Source organism: Sus scrofa, chromosome 6, assembly GCF_054392235.1.
Source record: "Sus scrofa isolate SSC_HxYL_T2T_F1_AM1 chromosome 6, Sscrofa_HxYL_maternal_Yorkshire_Landrace_v2.0, whole genome shotgun sequence".
NCBI classification, from domain to species: domain Eukaryota; kingdom Metazoa; phylum Chordata; class Mammalia; order Artiodactyla; family Suidae; genus Sus; species Sus scrofa.
This window is the reverse complement of record NC_139388.1, coordinates 159947527-159964788: the sequence shown is the minus strand read 5'-3', so window position 1 is coordinate 159964788 and position 17262 is coordinate 159947527. Positions and strand designations below refer to the sequence as shown.

General features: G+C 37.8%; 1 protein-coding gene across 2 annotated transcripts in view; it reads left to right on the top strand.

Moving 5' to 3' along the window:
• The first annotated feature begins 668 nt into the window (after positions 1–668).
• Positions 669–17262, top strand: part of C8A (complement C8 alpha chain) — a 65598-nt gene continuing 49004 nt past the window's right edge. Inside the window, exon 1 of one of the 2 annotated variants that reach the window (XM_084957917.1) lies at positions 669–853. In XM_084957917.1, coding sequence (XP_084814043.1) covers positions 777–853 — 77 coding nt within the window. In that variant the 5' untranslated portion in view covers positions 669–776. 2 annotated transcript variants of the gene reach the window in all.

Sequence of the window (17262 nt, the reverse complement as noted above, 5' to 3'; positions counted from 1 at the left end):
TGTGAAACGTCTGCCACATGTGCAGTGATTGTCTAGCCACCTCTCCTTATTTAATTAATTTGTGGCCATGTCCGGAACAGTAAGAGAATGGATGTAGATATGGTTTCATTGGTCCCATGATTGGTTGTTATTAAAGCTCTAGAGAATGCTTCTGGAGGTGTTCATTTAAGGCATCTGGTTTCCTGAAGACACAAATATTCTAGATGGTAATGATACTGCAAGTCTGGATGAGAAGTAGAAAGTCCATTTCAATTACCCACACTTCTCAGGCTCCAGGTGTTTGGCAATAAATTGCAGAACTTCTCCATTTGATGGTTAGTGTTTTCGATATTTTGCTGGAAGTTTATGGTTGAGTCAGTATTAGCTTTGTTTCAGCCAAGCAAAACAAACTCATCTGAGCTCAGAAGTCCCACGAGCCTGTAAAAAGGGCCACAAACTCTGGAGATATATGTTGGTTTGTCTTTTGCCTCATTCTGAAAATAAGATCCCTTTGCTTAGCTGAAATAAGTTAAATATCCTCCTCTCCTCAACCCTATGGATATTGCTTTTCAAAAGGTCTGAAGGACAGTGGCCTTTGGTGTCTAGAATTTTAGGGTGTTTGGCTAATCAATATCCTAGTAAGTAATTAACCACATCTGAATGAGAATCAAACAAGTTCTGTTAGTTTCAAACATTAGATAGATCTTCTAGGTCCTGGTCTGTAGACACCTCTTACTTCAACTCCCTAAGTAGTTTTAGTCCTTCTTTGTAATATAGGGTAGTGGCTTCTGGATGAGATGTTGGCTGTTGCTTTTTTCATCTTGTCTTTGATGACTTGTCAGCCTGGGGTAACCATACAGGAGAAGGTGAACCGGTGAGTTGGCCAAAAGACTCTGAAAAATGTGCACTTAGGGATTACCTGGTGGGGAACTAAGATACTCTCATGTTTGATACAGGCTATTTTAGGATGGAATGTGGCCTCTTTCCGTGTTATTACTAGTCCAGGGAAGCAGTCCAGACCAGTGAAAAGAGCATCCACTTAGAGTCAGATGGGCCTGTGTGCAAATCATAGCTCTAATACTTAGGAGCTGGGTCATCTGGAGGAAATTGGTCTCTTGGAGCCTTAGTGTCTCAATATGTAAAATGAGAATAAAAATGCCTCTTCCATAAGAGTTAATGAACCTGAAAAAAGACCCTAGGTATAAAATATACTCAAAAAATAATAGTTCTCTTGAATGATATTAGACAATTAACCTCTGCTTATTTATTTGTGAATTATAAGAATACTCATCTCATGTTTTGGGAAGATACAATTAGATAATACATGTAAAATCATCTTGGGAAAGGCAAGATGCTGGGTCATTTCCTTCTAGAAATGAATTTTACCTTTTGTTATGGAGTAATGAATGAAAGTTATATTTTCATATGTACAGTGCATTTTACCCATTCCGTTTCCTTGAATATCCCAAACTGCCTTCATGCTTTTTTTTGTTTTTTTTTTTAATCTTAACATCAAGTATTTTGTGGTACTTATATAGCCCCTTATTTTGCCTTAGGGATAGTTTTAAAGTACTCCTTCTCTCCCAAACATTGCCAATTTTAAGTAGAGTTATTTCATTCAAATTCCTGTTGGATGATTCAATTTTGAATCATTATTGCCTTTTTTTTTTTTTTTTGACTTTTTAGGGCTACACCAGCAGCATGTGGAGGTTTCTAGGCTAGGGTCAAATTGGAGCCACAGCTGCAAGCCTATGCCATAGCAATGCAGGATCTGAGCCGTGTCTGTAACCTACATCATAGCTCACAGCAACGCCAGATCCTTAACCCACTGATTGAGGCCAGGGATGGAACCTGCAACCTCATGGTTCCTAGTCAGATTCGTTTCCGCTGTGCCACGAAGGGAACTCCCATTATTGCTTTTGAATGCTGGAGCAAGAGATGTTTCCTCTAAGCAACAGTTCAGAAGGGGGGAAAGGCATTTTTACAAGCAGTTAATTTTCAACTTGTATTTAAAGCAAATACAATTTTGAAAAATCAGAAAAGTCATCTCTAATAATTAGAACTGTGGTAAAGGAAATCTCTGCTGAGATACTCTTAATTATAAAAGCTTATCATTGTAATCCTTTTTGAAAATGAACAAAGAGTCTTGATGTTTGATGAACTTATCAAATAAGACAGACCAGTGAAGAGGCAAATTTGAAGTCAAGGCAAAAGAGAACCAATTAAATAGGTTACAAAGTGCTGAAGTAGGCAATCACGAGATCTTTGTGTCTAATGCCTGTGTGTCTGACCCTGGCTTTGCAAATGCAACGCTACATGGTGAAGTAATATTACTGGGCTCAAGTTCTGGCACTAGCATTTATTATTTGTGTGATCTTAGGCATGTTAGGTTTTCTGAGCTGTAAAACAGGAGGCAAGTAAGAGGAAGAATTAAATGCACAAAAAAGTGTGTAGAACAATGCCTGATACTTAGTAAGCATTCACTGAAAGCTGTTGCCAGTGGTGTCATGTGAGTGTTGTCATTTTTGGATACTCGTGTTTTCTCTGATGGTTGACAAAAATTAGAATAAACTTGCAATGCGCCAAATAGTTTGGATCTTTTGGATTAGTCTTTAATTTCAAACTTTAAAAAATTTAACAATGGTACTTATTTTTCCCAAATAAAACCTTGTATAAACTCTAACAGATGAAAACAGATGATATACATTTACATTTTAATGGTATACATTTAGTTTTATAAGCTTATGTTTACTATTATGATAAAGTATATTGTCGGCGTGTTATTATACCATTAGTATAAAATCTTAGAAAAACGGGGTTGTTTGAGAAAAATATTTTAAAACAATGTTGAAGAGGAGAAGTTATATTATTCAGCCTCCAAAGTCAATGGATCTCTCTTATGTGCCTTATAGAAATAATACATTTTAGTATGTGCGTTGCTTTAAAAAGTTTAAAACATTTTCCCAACCTTCACATTTACTGAGATTGGTTTTATGGCAAAGACTATGATGTGTCTTAGTGAATAGTTCACATGCACTTCAAGGTGGGTATTCATCTGTTGTTGGGTGTAGCTCTAAAACATTAAGTCAAGTTGGTTGTCAGTGTGGCACAAGTTTTCACCTCCTTGTTCTATCAGTTATGGAGGGAGGGATGTTGCAATCCCCAACTATATTTGTGGATTTGTCTATTTCTCCTATTAGTCCGATCAGTTTTTGCTCCATGTATTTTGAAGCTCTGTTATTATCTATCCATCTATCTATCAATCTATCCACCTATCTATCATCTATCTATCAATCTATCCACTTATCTATCTATCTACCTCTATTATAGAGGTTTGTTGCCCCTCTATGAAAGGCTTTCATTATCCCTGGTATGTGCATGGTGAGTTTTTTTTCCAAGATTTTATTTTGGAAATAAAATCTGACTCCATATTTTAAACATGCTTCATGTAGATGGCATATAGATGAGTCTTACTTCATTATCTAGTCTAAAAATCTCTGTCTTTCAATCACAGAATTTATACTACTTATATAAGGTATTATTACCGATACATGTGGGTTTGGATCTATTTGTTTACTACTTGTCTAGTATTCATTTTTCTATTTGTTTACTATTTATCCCATTTATTCTTTGTTTCCGTTTTTCTTTTTTGTCATCTTTTGGGTTTCATGTTCTTTTCTAATTCTAAATAATGTGTTAGCAATTTTACTTTGTTTACTCATTTATTTTGGTTGTCACCCTAAGATTTGCAACATTCATAATTAATTCATCATAGCCTACTTTCACATAATATCATAATGCTTCTGATATCATTTAGATTCTTCTTGAATAAATATGGTGCAGAATGAATTTTGGTGAGGGAATTATCCATTTTTGTTAGTCTGAAAAATTCTTTATTTTACCTTTATTTTGAAGGATAGCTTTGAAAAATACAAAATTCTAAGTGAATAGTTTTCTCTTTTTTTCCCACATCACTTTGAAGATGCCCTTCCATTATCCTCAGCCTGCACAATCTTTGAGGATAAATCTATTTTGTTATTCTCTGTGTGTTATATTTTTAAAAAATCGACTGCCTTTAATTTCCAGCCGTTTGATTATGATGCGCCTTGGTGTGGTTGGTTCTATGGATTTATAGTCCTCATCAAATTTGGTTAAAATTTTTGCCATTATTAATTCAAATATGCTTTCTGCCCCTATTCTCTCCTTTCCTTCTGATAGTCCAGTTGCAGAGACATTAGATCACTGATGTTATCCCCACAGATCATTGCAGCTCTGGTTTTTGTTTGTTTACTTGTTTTTGGCAGAATTTTTCTGTTTCATTTGCTAAAGCTTCTATCACTATACCTTCAAGTTTACTATTTTTTTCTTCTGCAATGTTTAATCTGTTTTTTAGCCCAGCCAATGAATCTTTCATTTTGGTTCTTATAATTTTTCAGCTTCAAAATTTCATTTGGTGCTTTTTATATCTTTCACTTCTCATCATGGTCACAGTTTCTCTTATTTTAATATACTTTAAAAAACTCTTTTAAAATCCTTGTTTGCTACTTCTGCTACTTTTATTTCCTAGGTCTTTAGAATTACAAAGGATTCTGGTATCTACTTTAATCCACTCATGTTACAGATAAGGAAACTGAGTCCCAGAAAGACAAGGGAGTATTAAATAGCAAACAGGCCACTCCTCTAGGTATTTTATGAATATTGATCAATTTAATCTTCATTCTATCCCTCTAAGATTATTGCAATTATTATCCTTCCAGTTGAGGACCTGAGAGGAAGCAAAGCATTTTGATACGTAAATCACTCAGCGACCTAGAGGCACAGTCAGGTCTTCTAATTCCCACATCTGTATTATTACCACCATGACTGCTACTCACACATACCAGAAAAACCATCTTCCAAACAGAGCACCCATTTGAGTAAGCAAAACAAATATTTAACTTGGAATTAGGATACCTACACATTTTTCAAATAACGTTTCCAACCAAACATTTCCACTGATGAAGGACAAACAAAACTCAGGGGAATTAAAGAAATATGAGTGAAGACCTCAAATGTAGAGGAAAACCACAGGGTCTGTTTGTTTGTTTCTTTAAATAGGCCATATAGGCAGTGGCTCCTAATGAAATTTAAATCACAATCCTTTTTTTATTTTCTTGTTTTCATGGGCATCAGAGTGTATCCTGGGCCAAGGCCATGTGAATATTTTCTATAGTTGTCTACATGACTGTAAATCAATATGCATTCAGGCCACATGAAATTTTAGCTAATATAAACAACTGAATTAGTGGATGTGACTCAAAGTGAATCCTGTAAATACAGGCACTTATATTTGGGGTAATTAATCTTTAGCTATACTTCAGGCAATTCTGGGTGTGGACTTTGGTGTGAGATCAACCAGGGCTTAAGTCCTGGCTTCACCACTTGTGCCTGTGGAACTTGGGTAAGTTACTTAAAATCTCCAAGACTCAACTTTCTCATTTATAAAACAGAAATAATTCATATTTCATAGAGTTCCTGTCAGGAGTTAAAAGAGTTATTATATAGCACTGAGCACAGAACCTGGCACATAATAAGCTTTTTAGAAAATTATAGATTCAGTGCAATTCCTATCAAATTACCAATGACATTCTTCACAGAGCTAGATCAAAATATTTTAAAATTTGTGTGGAAACACAAAAGATTCTGAATAGCCAAAGCAATATTGCAAAATAAAAATGGAACTGGCAGAATCAGGCTCTTGGACTTCAGCCTATACTACAAAGCTACAATCATCAAAACAGTATGGTACTGACACAAAAACAGAAATATAGATAAATGGAAAAGGATACAAAGCCCATAAGTAAACCCAAGCACCTATGGTCAATTAATCTATGACAGAGGAGGCAAGAACATACAGTGGAAGAAAGACAGTCTCTTCAATAAGCAGTGCTGGGAAAACTGGACAGCTACATGTAAAAGAATGAAATTATAACATTCTGTAACACCATGTACAAAAATAAACTCAAAAGGAATTAAAAACCAAATGTAAGGCCTGATACTATAAAACTCCTAGAAGAAAACATAGGCAGAATGGTCTTTGACATAAATCACAGCAACACAGCAACATCTTGTTTGATCCACCTCTTAGGATAATGACAATAAAAACAAACTAATGGGAGCTAATTAAACTCAAAGTTTTTTGTGCAGAAAAGGAAACATTAAAAAAACGAAAAGACAACACACAGAGTGGGAGAAAATCTTTGCAAACAATGCAACTGATAAGGGCCTAGTCTCCAAAATATACACACAACTCTTACAACTTAACAACCAAAAAACCAAACAACCCAATCAAAAAATGGGCCAAAGACCTAAACAGACATTTCTCCAAAGAAGATACAGAGATTGCCAGTAGGCACAGGAAAAAAATGTTCAACATCACTAATTATTAGGGAAACTCAAGTCAAAACCACCTCACACCAGTCAGAATGGCCATCATTAACTTGTCTACAAGTAACAAATGCTGGAGAGGATGTGGAGAAAAGGAAACTTTCCCACAATGTTGGTGGGAATGTAATTGGTACAAGTACTGTGGAAAACACAGTATGGAGGTTCCTCAGAAAAGTAAATATAGAACTACCACATGATACAGCAATCCCACTCCTGGGCATATATCTGGACAAAACTTTCATTCAAAAAGTTCATAGAAGCACTATTCACACTATCCAAGGCATGGAAACAACCTAAATGTCCATCAACAGATGAGTGGATTAAGAAGATGTGGTATATATATACAATGGAATACTACTCAGTCATAAAAAAGAACAAAATAATGCCATTTGCAGCAACATGGATGCAACTAGAAATTCTCATGCTGTGTGAAGTAAGTCAGAAAGAGGAAGACAAATACCATATAATATCCATATAATATGTGGAATATAAAATATGGGACAGATGAACCTATCTACAAAACAAAAATATACTTGCAGTCATAGAGAACAGACTTATGGTTGCCAAGGATGGGGGAGGAAGTGGGATGGATGGGGCACTTGGGGATAGTAGATGCAAACTATTACATTTAGAATGGATAAGCAATGAGGTCCTGCTGTACAGCACAGGGAACTATATCCATGATGGAAGATATTATAAGAAAAAGAATCTATATGTATGTATTGCTGGATCACTATGCTGTACAGCAGAAGTGCCACAACACTGTAAAATCAAGTATAATCTAATAAAAATAAAATTAATGAAAACAAATAAAAGGGTGGAAAAAATTACTTTTATTACTCTATTTCCCTTCTGTCTGATATCCTTTATAGTATATCGTGGAATGCTTTTAAAAATGCATAGATTTTGGACTCAAAAGAGCTGTGGTTTGAATTCTTGCTTTACTACTAACTAACTATGTAACTTTAAGTGCATTATTTTACCTTCCTATGAATATATTTTACCAATCCATAAAATAGGTATAACAATTTCTACCTCACAGGGGTCTAGTGAAATTTAAATTATATAACATAAGATTAAACGAGATAATATATTCATGCAAAAGTTTTTTTTTGGGGGGGGGTTCCCACTCTATGCCAGGTACTGTGCGTAGCACTAGGGGACCATGGTAATAAATATAGTTATGACTTCTGCCCTGAAGAACTTGCAGTCTAGGAGTGGAAATAAAGTGGGAGAGGCTCTACAGATGTGGGGTTATATTAATACAGGGCAGGTAGGTCAAGGAAATCCCTTTGGAGGAAATGACACTTAACTGAACTGAGAAGGTTTGGCCAGATGAATGAGATGTGATTACTCGGTGTGGAGGAGACAGCACTATGCATACACTTCAGGAGAGCCTGGCACATGTTCAAAACTAGAATTTCAGTGTGGAATTCTATGTGTACTTGGAACAGAGCAAATAATTCTTTTCATTCATTCCTTCATTCATTCCTCTTCATTCATTCATTCAATGCATATTTCATGTATGATAGATGCTAGGTGGTGAACAAAACAGATAATGTCGCGACTCTCATGGAACTTACCATGTAGTGATGGAATAGTCAAGAAACATGTGAACCAAATGTTTCACTCAAAATTGTGATAATAGTATGAATGAAACAAATTGGGTCCTCGGATAAAGAATATCAGAGCAATCTAAAGATACATAGTTTGGAAGAAGGTTCTCTGTGGAGGTGAATTTAAGCTGAAATACGAAGGATAGTGAGGAGAAACCCTAGGAAGAGCAAAGGCCTGGACAGGATCATACTAAGTAAGCCAGACAGAGAAAGACAAATATTATATGCTATCACCCGTATGTGGAATCTAAAAAAAAAAAAAAAAAAAAAGTGATACCAATTATTTTATTTACAAAACAGAAATAGACCCACAGACATGGAAAGCAAACTCAAGGTCACCAAAGTGAAAGGTGGAGGGGAGGGATAAATTAGGAGTTTGAACGTGCACCCGCATGTTCATTGCAGCACTATTCACAATAGCCAGGACATGGAAACAATCCAAATGTCCATCGACAGATGATTGGATTCGGAAGATGTGGTATATATACGCAATGGAATACTACTCAGCCATAAAAAAGAATGACATAATGCCATTTGCAGCAACATGGATGGAACTAGAGAATCTCATACTGAGTGAAATGAGCCAGAAAGACAAAGACAAATACCATATGATATCACTTATAACTGGAATCTAATATCCAGCACAAATGAACATCTCCTCAGAAAAGAAAATCATGGACTTGGAGAAGAGACTTGTGGCTGCCTGACGGGAGGGGGAGGGAGTGGGAGGGATCGGGAGCTTGGGCTTATCAGACACAACTTAGAATAGATTTACAAGGAGATCCTGCTGAATAGCATTGAGAACTTTGTCTAGATACTCATGTTGCAACAGAACAAAGGGTGGGGGAAAAACTGTAATTGTAATGTATACATGTAAGGATAACCTGACCCCCTTGCTGTACAGTGGGAAAAAAAAAAATTAGAAGTTTGAGATTGACAGATACCCACTACTATATATAAAATAGATAACCAATAAGGACCTACTGTATAGCACAGGAACTACACTCAATATTTTATAATAACCTATAATGGAAAGTAATCTAAAAAAGATACATATATATAAAGTATGCTACTATGTACAAAAATATATATCATATATATATATGATATATATATACACAAGCATATAACTGAATCACTGCGCTGTACGCCTGAAAAAACACAACATTGTAAATCAACTATACTTCAATAATAATTTCTTTTTTAAAGCAAGGGGGAGTTCCCATTGTGGCTCAGTGGTAATGAACCTGACTAGCATTCATGAGGACATGGGTTTGATTCCTGGCCTTGCTCAGTGGGTTAAGGATCTGATGTTTCTGTGAGCTGTGGTGTAGGTTGCAGATGCAGCACAGATCCCACATCGTCGCTGTGGCTCTGGTAGGCCAGGAGCTGTAGCTCCAATTCAACTCCTGGCCTGGGAATTTCCATAAGCTATGGGTGTGGCCCTAAAAAGCAAAAAAAAAAAAAAAAAAAAAAAAAAAAGCAAGGAAAGTGGAGAGGTGAGCACCTGATAGGACCCTCTTGTGGGAAATGGCTCATCCTATTCATGGACCTGCAGGATGGGAGCAGTATGAGAACAAGGGATTGTGTCCTGAGAAGTCATCAGAAAGGAGGCCAGAGGCCAGATCACAGAGTACCTCAGGTGCCATGATGAGGAGTTTGGATTTTAGCCTATGTGCAGTGAAAAATAATAACAACAACAACAAAATCACTGGAGGGTCTTATAAAGAGGGGTATGATCGGTTTTCTGATTTTAAAAAATCATCCTGGCATTCCCGTCGTGGTGCAGCAGAAATGAATCTGACTAGGAACCATGAGGTTGCAGGTTTGATCCCTGGCCTCACTCAGTGGGTTAAGGATCCGGCGTTGCTGTGAGCTGTGGTGTAGGCTGCAGACGTGGCTCGGTCTGGCGTTGCTGTGGTTGTGGTGTAGGCCAGCAGCCGTAGCTCTGATTAGACCCTTAGACTGGGAACCTCCATAGGCCATGGGTGTGCCCCCCCCAAAAAAAAGAAAAAAAAAACATCCTGGTGTATTTGCTGAGAAGGGGTTGGAAGAAGATGTAGTGGAACATCTTGGGCAATAGGAGCCATAGCAATTATCTGCGTGAGAGATAATGGTGCCTAAAATTGGATGGGGGCAGTTGAGACAGGTAGAAGGGAAGATATTTGAGGTATATCTTGAAAGCAAAATTGAGAGGGATTTCTAAAGGACTGGATATGGAGGCAAGTGGAAAGGAATGAAAGACCACTCTTAGGTATTTGGTTCGATCAACTGTGTTAGGTTGGTTTCACTTGCTGCTGTGGGTAAAATTGAGAGAGGAACAGGTTGAAAGGAGAAAATCAAGAGTTTAGATTTGGAGCCATTAAGTTGCTCATGCCTGAGAGGCACTTAGTGAAGATATCAAATGGGGCAGGTGCATAAACAAGGCAGGATTTCTGGGGAGCGGTCCCAGTTGAAGATCTGGATCTGGGAGGTATGAGCATAGGTGGTATGTGAAGACCAAGAAATGGATCTCACCTCTTAAGAGTGAGAAAAGCAGAAAGACAGAGAGGCAAGACTGTATCCTGAAGAGTTCTAGTTTTCAAAGACGTCAGGAGTTCCCGTCGTGGCGCAGTGGTTAATGAATCCGACTAAGAACCATGAGGTTGCGGGTTCGGTCCCTGCCCTTGCTCAGTGGGTTAACGATCCGGCGTTGCCATGAGCTGTGGTGTAGGTTGCAGACGTGGCTCGGATCCCGTGTTGCTGTGGCTCTGGCGTAGGCTGGTGGCTACCACTCCGATTGGACCCCTAGCCTGGGAACCTCTGTATGCCGCGGGAGCGGCCCAAGAAATAGCAACAACAACAACAATAACAACAACAACAAAAAAGACAAAAAAAAAAAAAAAAAAAAAAAAAGATGTCAAAGAAAACTGGCCATGGAGGTCGGAAGGAAGCAAGAATGTGTGTTGCAGAAGTGTGAGAGAAGGAAGATTTCAAGAAGGAAATAGTGGTTAACAGAGGGCAATTAAGACCAAGCCGGAAAACTTCCTATTGGATTTAGCGACATGGAGGGTCCTTGGAGACTCAGTGCTTTCAAAGTCAAATTTTAAATACCTCCGTTTCATGATATAAAGTCCATGTAACTGAATGGGAGTGGCTCGAGGTTGTGTAATGATGACAATCAGCCTTGAAAATAAGCTGGGCCAATTTATTAGGATCACCCACTTGAAACAGTCAGGGTTGGGCCTTCTGACTCTCTAGTCCAGAATGGGTAGCTAATTAATAAATTGCTGAAGTGGGAGTTCCTGTCGTGGCTCAGAGGTTAATGAATCTGGCTGGCATCCAGGAGGACACAGGTTTGATCCCTGGCCTTGCTCAGTGGGTTAAGGATCGGCGTTGCTGTGAGCTGTGGTGTAGGTCACAGACGCAGCTGGGATCCTGCGTCACTGTGGCTGTGGCTGTGGCTGTGGCTGTAGCCAGCAGCTACAGCTCTGATTTGATGCCCTAGCCTGGGAACCTCCATATGCTGTGGGTGAGGCCCTAAAAAGCATAAATACATGACAGCTAGCTAGCTGAAGTGGCCACATTCTGGGTTCAAGCATTTGATTCACAGATTACATGTTCAACTCCAGGTCCTTTGTCTAAGACGCCACCCTATCTAAACAGGCAGATGGGCAGTGCCTCCCTAGATTGCAGCCCTTTGTGGCACAGGCATTCAACACATTCTTGATGCAGATGGAGAGGTCTGATGCGCATGTCTGGGGTTGAGAAGCCTGGAGGGAAGAAACTGACATGTATGTGAGGCCGTTGCCTGGGGCTTTACATACATAATCTCACTCCATATTCAAAACGGTCTCACAACGTATTATTCTCCTTGTTGTTTGGCTCTACGAAAATGGAAATTCAGTAAGTAGCAGAAACTGGATTTAAATGCATGCTTGGCGGACTCCAGACCCTTTTTCTGTTACATCGGTGTTTCCTCAGCTGTGTTACATAGTCTTACAGATATTATGTGAAAAAAGAAATGTCATGGCTCAGTAGTAATGAACCCGACTAGTATCCATGAGGATGTGGGTTCGATCCCTGGCCTCGCTTCGTGGGTTAAGGATCTAGTGTTGCCATGAGCTGTGGTGTAGGTCGCAGATGTGGCTTGGATTCTGTTTTGCTATAGGCCAGTGATTTGACCCCTAGACTGGGAAATTCCATATGCTACGGGTGTGGCCATTTAAACAAAAAAAAAGAAAAAAATGACCTGTGGTCAAAAAATTGGGTAAATGCTGGGCTAAGTAAATTAAAATGCAAAACTTCTCAGAGCCTCCAATGTGTCGAGCATTTTAAATCTCCAAGAGCAGTATGTTGTATGCAATTTTGTCCAAAAGTATTCAACCAGGTAACTTTACTTCTTTTCCTCCTCCACCTCTGGTGCATATCTCAGGAACTAGTAATCCACAGAGCACATTTTGAGAACCCTGCCCACAGCATGGTATTCCCTTATGGTGATTCTACAGATGAAAAACTTAAAAGCCAGGGAGTTAAAAGAAACTTGCTCAGTGACATAGTGAGGTGGCCACAAACTAAAGACTAGACTCAAAAGAATCCTGAATCCTAACGCTCTACATGAAAGGTCTTACTGCTTGAGTAAATTTTCAGTAGCTGGGAGATGCTTTAAAACTATTTGCTAAGATTTCTGAGGCCAGAGATTTATTACAGGTTCCTTAAGTAACTGAAAAATTGATACAGTTCTTTAGGAAAGCCACTTGGCCATATGTGTCATAAACTTTAAAATCATTTGTATCTTTCAACTTGGACATCCTATTCTACAAGATACATCTTCAGAAAGTAACTTAGAATCGAGAAACCCTGGGCACCCAACATTCTAGCTGTGTGATGTTAGGGGAATGGAACAATGCACAGTCATCACAGATAGTTTACATTTCTGCTCTAGTATTGAATGGAAACATAAGAATATAAAATGCACTATGGGTATGATCTCAATGATGCTGTGAAAATAAAGAGTGAAAGGAAATACAACAAAGTATTAATGGTGGTAGAATTGGGGGCACCTGTTTTCTTTTATAATCTTTCCTGTGTTCTCTTTAGGAGAACGCATGACTTTGACAATCAGCCCAAATCAAACTACATTTAAAAATTCATTGGAATGATAAGAGAAAATGCTGCCCATATTGATATTGGCTAATAGGTTGGAGCCCTGTAATGACTTAATGAATGGGCCCTGTGTACCTTCTGTACTTCTGCTTCAGTGATACCATTACTGTGTGTGCTTCTGTCTAGACATCATGTCACAAAGCTTTTAAAACTACAGCAACACAGAGCTGTTCTGTCGAAGCTTTGCTTCCCTCCATTAATACTGTTTCCTTCCATTTTGACATCATAATGCAGTCTCTGTGGGCTTACAATGACATTATCTTGACAATTCGACAGTGAGATGCAAAGCTAACACTAGAGTCATTTTCTGCTCCCACACTTCGCCCCGTACCTTCTCCCCCACCTTTTGATGATCAGAATCCTTGTTTTTTTCCATGTCCCTGTGCTTCAAACTTTTATTATTAGGACAGTCTATCAGCAGAGTGACACATGGACCAAATCTTGAGCCATTTGAATGTCTAGACACCAGGATTATTTAATAAGATGCTAACTGGAAATTAGGTTCAAATAGATTTCTAAACAATGTCATTCTATTTTGCATAAATTGGTTTCATTCTTTCCATCCCCTTCTGATCCTTCCTTATTCCTTTCTTCATTCCTCCCCCCCCCCACTGTCTTTTCCTCCTTCCTTTCCTTCCCTTATTGTTTTCTTCTTTTCCTAAATATTTACTGCACATCTTCCTTGGGTCTGGCACCAGGATAAATGCTGAGAGTCTAGCAGCAAACATATGAACAGTACGAGTACCTGCCTTTATACAGCTTATGATCTGGTGGACAAGGCAGAAATTATACAAATATTACAAGTGTGATAATTGTTCAGAAATACGTGCCGAGATTGACCAAATCATATGAAAGATGGTATCTAAGTCTGGGTATTAAGGAATATTTCTCTAAGGAAGTGATGTTTATGATGGGACTAAAAGATACCTAGGAGTTAACCAGGTGAAGAGAAAGATAGTGGGATTTTTTCAGGATTGGGTCTTATAGGTAGGAGTGATCAAGAGATCAGTGGGTTCCAAGAATTCAGGATGATGGATCATGAAATCAAAACTGATGATAACAGAAAATGAAGGTAGGAAAGAGGGTTCTTATAGCTAGAGAGAAAGTTCAGGTGTCAGTGGGGGCCCCATAGAGGTCCAACAAACATGCATGGGAATCCTTGAGCTTGTAGAAATAGAAGAGGCTTTGGGGCCCCAAAGAATGATTTGCAGGTGATTCATGAATTAGTGATTTGGAGGAAAAACTCTCTCATAGAGTGAGAAAGTTCAGGATATAACCACAGAAGATAATAGAGTCAAGAAAAAGGTCATTCGAGAGGAGGAAAAGGAGCAAATAACACAGAACATTGGATGGTCCATTCATAGGGATGCTGAAGTCTCCTAGGGTGATGAGAGGAACTGGAGTAGAAGGGAAGATGGTGAGCCGAGCGCTGAAGTTTTCTTTGAAGGGATAACAGGGCTGGTGCTCCATACTAGCATCATTTTATAGATCAGAGTTTTCTAAGGTGTGGAGTGCAGATTCCAAGGAGTCCCAAGATATTTTCAAGGTAGTCTGAAGTTCAGAACAATTTTGTAGTAATACTTAGACATTACCTGCTCTTTTCACAGTGTTTATGTTTGCACTGATAGGATAAAAGAAATGAGGAAGAAAACTACTGTTTTACTTAGCAAAGTCCTTCTCAAAAGAGTAAAAAGTGTTAATTTTATTAAACTTCAATCTTTGCATATATGTTATTTAAATACTATTTGTGGGGAAATGGGAAGAATGCATAAAGAACTTTTACTGTCCCTAGGTATGACTGTTATCTTGAGAAGAAGCAATTGTTTGAACTGCGAGTCAATATTGATGCTTTTTTCCTGGAACATCGTTTTTACTTGACAGAATAACTGCCAGAGAGACTCTGGTTATTCAGGCTAAGATACTTGGCAGACATTGTCGCAAAAAATGAGCAGAGGGCCTGTTACTTCAAGGAAACAAATAGAATTATTTGTTACCAATGACAAAATCTGAGCTTTCAAATGAAAATTAAAATTTTGGAAAACATATTCATTACTGAGAGCTTGAGATCACTGTTAATATTAATGTATTTGACTTTTAAATATTTTATAGTGAAATGTGTGAATATTTTTAAGCTATGCACACTCAGTGAACCATTATTTCCTGAATTACCAATTTCTGATGTTATAAAAGTTATTTATGGGTTCCAAATCCATGGATTTTAATGTAACAATATAAAAAATTTCATTTATAGGCCTTCAGATTGCAATTGCAACTAACTTAAATCACCATTTGTCAAGTTTTGGTAGAGGATGAAAGAATACCCACAGTTATCTCAGAAGACTGCTAAAACACTCCTTAACCAAATATTTTTTCATTTACATAACTGCATGAGGCTGGAGTTTCTTCATAGATTTCAACCAAAGCAACATAAAGCAACACATTGAATAAAGAGGCAGAAACGGCAATCTATCTGCTTTCTACAAAACCAACACCAAAGTGATTTGCAAAAAAATGTAAAACAACAGCACTCTTTTCTATCATTATTTATCTTAGAAATACATTTTTAAATAAACTTATATATGGTAACATGTAATGGTCTTATTGTAATTGTAATCACATAAAATAAGTATTTTTTTCATTTCTCAATTTTGATTTTGGATTCAGTGAATATTAGTAGACCTAGTCCCCTTAAATAAAACTCTTTGGAGTCCTCCATAGTATGTTAAAGTACAAAAGGTTTGCAGGACCAAAGTTTGAGAACCAGGTTAAAGGTAAACAGTCCTTTCCTCCCAATCCCAGGGGGCATCATTCATCTTGAGTAGTAGCTGATGGCATAATTAGCACGAGATCTGAAGCACTCCAGCAGCAGCATCCCTGCCATTCTTGCATATGGTAGAGGCACAATACATGTTTATTCTTCATTTTTAAAACTGTGGTTGAATGTGTGTGTGTGTGTGTATATATATATATATATATATATATAGAGAGAGAGAGAGAGAGAGAGAGAGAGACAAAGAGAGAGAGAGAATAATTAAACATTTATAATTTAAAAACCTATGTGACTGAAGGAGAACATGCACAGATTTTTTTTTTTTTTGCTTAAATTTTATCACTCGAAATTGATGCAGGGAAAGGAAAAGAGTTATGAAAACCAGTGATGGTGGCACAACAATATCAAGGTATTTAATGCCACTGAACTTAAAAATGGTTAAGGTAAAATGTAAATTACATTGTTATGTATATTTTACCACAATAAAATATTGGGAGAAAAGAAAGACCAATAGGGCATATATCTTTTATTTTAAAAATAACTCGTGAAATTCTTAAGGTGAAAAACAGAATCATTCACATATTGAAAGTACTTGTACAGTCAGACATTCCAAGTAAAAGTAACTGTGCATTTAAGAATGTTCCTTTCCTTTCCTGCTCCATCCCCACTCCCCCCTCCAAATAAACTGAAGGTTAAAGGAATTTATATTGTGGTACTGCTTCATATTCTGCAGCCACATGGACCCAGATATCCAAGTCAATGGGGAACCCTTTACAAATTAAAAAATTAAGCACCTATTCAGCCATACAACAGAAGAAAATCCTACCATTTATGACAACAGGAATGCCCCAGAACACTGTGCTAAGTGAAGTAAGCTAGATGAAGACAATACTGCATGGTCTCACTTTGATATGGAATATTAAAAAGTCAAACTAGCAGAACCAGAGTAGAATGATGGTTCCAAGGGGCTGTGGGTGGGAGACAGGGAGAAGGTTGGTCACAGGATGCAAACTTTCAATTGTAAGATGAAAAAGTTCTGAGGTTCTAATGCATGGCATGGTGACTGCAGTTAGGAACTGTGCATTGTACACCTGGAATGTGCTAGAAGCATAAATCTTAGGTGCTGTTAACACACACACACAAAAGGTAACTATGGGAGGCAATGGATATGTTCAGCTCTTGATTGTGATAATCATGTCACACTATGCATATTAAACCATCATGCTGTGCATCTTAAATATACTGTACAATTAATTGTTGGTCAATTAGGGCTCCATAAAACTGGGGAAAATTCAGCATCTGTTTTCATATTACTAAGATACTTTC